Source organism: Morone saxatilis, unplaced genomic scaffold (assembly GCF_004916995.1).
Source record: "Morone saxatilis isolate NCDOM2014 unplaced genomic scaffold, NCSU_SB_2.0 Contig2, whole genome shotgun sequence".
NCBI lineage: Eukaryota > Metazoa > Chordata > Actinopteri > Moronidae > Morone > Morone saxatilis.
The window spans coordinates 7,830,572-7,835,766 of record NW_023339762.1 but is presented as its reverse complement, the minus strand read 5'-3'; the positions used below and the strand labels follow the sequence as shown (position 1 = coordinate 7,835,766).

Genomic DNA, 5,195 nt, shown 5'->3' with positions numbered 1-5,195 from the left:
AAAGGCATAAAAGCCCCCCAAAAACATAATAATAAAAAACACAGTCTATTGCCCTGCTCACAATGATGATGTTTAGCAAGTATAATTTTTACCATGTTCACCATCATAGTAAAGCAGAGGTTCACCAAAGTCATCAGGGATTCATCCACTCGGGACCATGCCTGTATTTCCACGGCACTCTAATCCAACTCTTGTTGAGATATTTCAGTCTGGACCAGTTGGCACACCAACATTGCAATCCATAGAGCCATGCCACAAACGTGAACAAGAGCTAGCTATATAGCCTAGACAGTGTATTGGTATCACTATACAGTACAGAACACAACATTTTGAGTCATTATACAGGAACAAGTGACAAACCCGGAACTGTTACCAAGAACAGACTGTGGAACTACGTTGACAAGTTTTTAATGATTTTCTCCTAAATCTGTGAATCTACATACTGTCCACTTCCTATTGATCATCTTTTTCTGGCAACTGAGCAGCACAAAACTAACACCTCATTGATTTTTGTTCAAATATTCACTCTCAAGAAGAGCGATCCATCATAGCCTACTGATTAGTACACAGCTTTACGGATACTAGGTATTCTCGCATACTGTTTTATATCATATCTTAAAGTCTGTTCTCTAATAACTCATCATTATCTACTATTTAGTGTGAGATTTAGAGTTCTTCAAATAACCAGTTACCTCCTGATGTCTTGCTTATTCATTCTTTGGTGTCAAACTCTCAGTGTATTTTTTATCTAGTTAAACGTGTCAATTTAGGCTCCATTCCCACTGGTATCTATGATCAAAGGCCAAGCAATGCAGTTAGCTACCTTGGAATAACGTAAGAACACTCCCATGTGGTAACAATGTTTTTCCTATTCAACATGTCAACATTACGTGAAGGCAAGATTACTACTTTTTTGTTTTCACTTATACTACACAAACCTCTTTTGCTGCTGTAGGAAACTTCAAATGTGTGAACCATGAGAGTTTTCTCACAAGTGAAGTGAGTATTAAATGTAAAAGCTTTCATAATCTAGATATGACTCGGATCACATTTGCATTTTATCAGCTTCAGATAAAGAGCAGCGAAATGGAGATTTGCTGATATGAAAATGTCAAAATTTATATGAAAATGTCACTTAATCTAAGAACCAGATGGGTGTTTTTTTCATCACGGGACATTACGTGACTTTAGTGCTTGAGAACTCGAGAGTTAATTTATTACACCCTTCTGAAACTAACAATTCATCTGACAACATTTGAACTATGTCCTCAAACTACCTGCGAACAAATCCCATGTTGTTTTGAAATACTCTGTGACTCATTGCTGACCAGCTGCAGATTGCTTCACCTCTCATTCACCTCCAAAAGAAGGAACAAACGGCTCCCTAAGAGCCTGACACACATGAAGATAAGTGGCCGCTGCTGATTTCCATATTCCATTAAAGGCTCAATAGAAAAAGGAGGTTCGGGAGGAACCGTTATGAAAAACGACATCCGCAGAAGGAGGGAGGAAAGCGTAGAGCGTGTGTATCCCAGAGCCTCGGACGACAATGAAAAACGTCATCAAACGAGTGACCAGCACTGGAACAAAAGAGAGTCCTAATTAACCGAATGTTCCGATCTAACGAGCCTGAGTCCTGAGCAGGCACCTAGTGGGTTTTTTCCTTCTCCTTAACGAGGCTACGAAACTCAATGCTAATTCTCTACTAATGGTCCAATTAAAAGAAATCACATGGTTTTAATCCTGCTCTTCAAAGGCTTTTGGTCTGCACCCTCGCAATGATGAGGAAAACAGGAGGCAATCTAGCCAATTTAACTGTCAAAAGGGGTTTTGGTCTCTTAAGTGCAGCGCAGCTAATGAGAGACTTAGCTCCAACCAAATCCAGCTGGATTGTACATGAGACTAACACATGAGTTCAGCAATGTGGCTGAGATATCAGGAGTTCTCCTGCTGACCTGACACCAGACCTCGTTATTTCAGGGAAGAAAATGAAGGCTATATAACTCTCAGAAAAGCAGTTTGAGCCAGGCTTAGGTTTGTATAAAAGTGGTGTCATCGAGAATCATGGTCAAAAGATTGTAAAGGTAGAAAGCCTCTTTTAATCTCTAGTATATATAAAACATACTTTAAATAAATGAAATGAATTGTGTACTGATTCACAGACACTAGAGGTCACATGATGAATAACCTTGCTCCAAAGAATTTGATTAAGGAGGAGTTCAGACAATCTAAAAACATGTATCCCTCTCTCTGAAGGGTTTATAAAGTGTATAAGTGTTTGAAGTGGTTCAAAGTGTGTTAATGTTATAAACTTCCTGCCTTATTTCATGGCAGATACTGTTGGTACAAGCATAGTGGACGCTTCAGTGGGGTGTTTCCTTGACTTGCAGTTATGTACTTAAAGCAATAGTTTTTTGGGAAATTTGCTTATTAACTACCTTCCCAAAAGTAAAAGATCATTTGTATTATTATGTATTAAGACATGTACAAATAGTCTACTTGAACAATAATGTGTGTCTGGTATGTTTTCTTTTTGCAAAAAATAATTAATTTCCACATACAAATCCTTAAAAAGTCATCTACTCCCTCTACCGCAATAAAGCCAGAATCTCTGAATATTCAAATTTTGTTCATTAGAAGTTTTCCTGCTGGACACAAGATGTGTCCTATTTCACTGTGAAGTCCATTCTCAGTGTATGTGCACTGGTGGCTTCAGGTTTCTGTATCACACAAGTTGCATACTGGACCAGGATTGACTTCCAAACCATTTTTGATGTCCCAAATCATGCTCGTAGGCCCCTGCTGCTTAAAATCAAATTTTCAACAGAGAAACTTTCCACTTTCAGCAGATGAATGTGGACATCTTCTAGTGTCAAACTCTGCACAGACACCATTCAAAACATCACACTGTAGGAACAAGAAAAAAAGGATTTTTGAATGGCGGGGGGGACTTTAAAGAGAAGTCATACCATTTAATATGTAGTTGGAGCAAGGAGGCAGTTAGCTTAGCTTAGCTTAGCTTAGTACAAAAGACTGTAAATGGGGGAAAAACTAGCTTGGCTGTCTTCAAAGCTAACAAATGCACCTGCCAGCACCTGTAAAGTCAACCTAATTAACATGTTATATCTCTTGTTTTATTAATTCTAAATGTAAAAACAACAATTCACCTTTTTATTACTTGCCTGGTAGCAGTTGCCAGGCAACCAGCAGAGACTAAGAAGTGATCTCAGCCAGGACATAGTCCAGTATAGTACCTCCTTTAAACGGCAACTTGCCAACAGGCAGGCTAGCTGTTTACCTCTGTTTTCAGTCGTAATGCTAAGCTAAGCTAACCAGCTGCTGGCCCCAATGGCACATATCCCACATAGACAAGAGAGTGATTTCAATCTTCTCATCTAACTCTCAGCAAAGAAAATGTCAAACTATTCCTTAACATCGGATGCATGATGCATTATCTCATCTTCTTGTCTGTTTCTCCCCTCCAACGTTACCCTCTCTCATTTCTTTCTCTTTTTACTGTTTAATGTCTGACAAATCAGTCAAATTGGCACAAAAGTTAACCATTAAAAAGGTTAAGAGAAAAACACCTAACCCTACAAGTACAGTACAGGGCAGAAAGGTGTGTGTCCATTAAATACTTTAAAGCACTATGCCATATGAGGAGTCAAAACAGACTGGAGAAGCACATCCACAACGTGTACAACATGCTTGGATTCGAATATGATTTATTCACTGAGGTTTTATAGTAAGAAACAATTTGTGAAATGTGGCTGCAAGCTAACTGAAAGCTGTTTTGCTGTTTTCTGTTGTAATGGTACATGCTTTCTTGTATTTGTACATTTTCCAGGTACAATCTTGGTGCCAATTCTCTCAACTCTCAGATTCAAGTTAAAAACTTTGTTCCCACAGTTTCTCTGAAAACCCTTAATTAACAGCCTGTTCCCTTTTGCTAAGATCCTGAATGGATCTGTCAGCTAGCTCTTTACCTACTTTAACATTATTAATATACTTGACAACAGCATTGATTTCTGGGAAATGATTTGTTCTGAAGCTGCATGATGCACCCGGCCTTTTTCTTTTCCCTCTTCCAGTCCAGATACACCTGTAGAGGGATTATGCTTACCTCAGGTAGTCCCTGCGGCAGAGGATGAGGTTGGCGCGGGTGTAGAGGGTGGAGCCCACCCGGCCCAAGCGACAGTCACAGCAGGCACACTTCAGGCAGTCCTCGTGCCAGTACCTGTCCAACGCCTGCAGCATGAAGCGGTCACGGATCTTCCCGTTGCAGCCGGCGCAGCCCCTCGGCTTCTCTCTGGACTGGAGGGACACGAGAGACACACCTGGCAGGAAACGACAGGTAGACAGAGAGACACAGAGAAGCACAGAGACAGGCGGGGTTAAAACTGAAACAACTTAATTTCTATAAATGATAAATCATACACTTAAGTAATACTTTAACTGAAGCCTGACTCATGATGATTTAATGCATGACTCTTTAAGGCAGGACGTTTCATGAATTCCTGTTGCTCACCACGATCAAATGATCCAGTCAGTCTGACTTTTTGTGATTAGTTCACTTTTTATAGATCATCAGTTAAGGGATGTTAATTCATACATTTATTGATCTGCAACAAAATTAGCAGGATTTCAGTTACCATAAAAGTTTATTTCAGGACCATGCACTTGCTCAGCTTCAAATAGCTCCATATTTCTTTGAGAATGAACCCAATTGTGTTTTTGACACATTTACAACATAATGGACACATTTGAGAAGAATTACCAGTCACGTGTAAGCTCCGCTGCTTCCAAAGACACAAACATAATTATGTTTCACCCACTATGTTGTAAATGTGTCAAAAATACCATTGGGTATTTTCTCAGAGAAAAATAAAGCTATTTCTTTCAATAACAGAGTTTGAGGGGATAAAAGGTCCTTAAAAAAATATTTTCTATCTAAGAGGAATCTATCTAATTTTGGTCACATATCAATTAATGTATAAAGTAACTGTGTATTAACATTCCTTGACTGATAATCTATGAACTAATCACACATGTCACAGTGACTTTATCATTTGTTAGTGGTGAGCAACAGGAATTTATGAAACATCCTGCATTTATTCATGCTCTAAATCATCATGAGTCATGCATTAGTAAGTATTACTTAAGTATGTTATTTGTACCCATATTATAAAGTGTTA

General features: G+C 38.9%; 1 protein-coding gene across 1 annotated transcript in view; it reads right to left on the bottom strand.

Moving 5' to 3' along the window:
- LOC118329908 (rhombotin-1-like) overlaps positions 1 to 5,195 on the bottom strand; it is an 11,523-nt gene that overhangs the window by 5,616 nt on the left and 712 nt on the right. Inside the window, exon 2 of the mRNA XM_035664252.1 lies at positions 4,124 to 4,337. Within this exon, the coding sequence (XP_035520145.1) occupies positions 4,124 to 4,337 (214 nt within the window). The remainder of the gene's footprint in view (positions 1 to 4,123; positions 4,338 to 5,195) is intronic.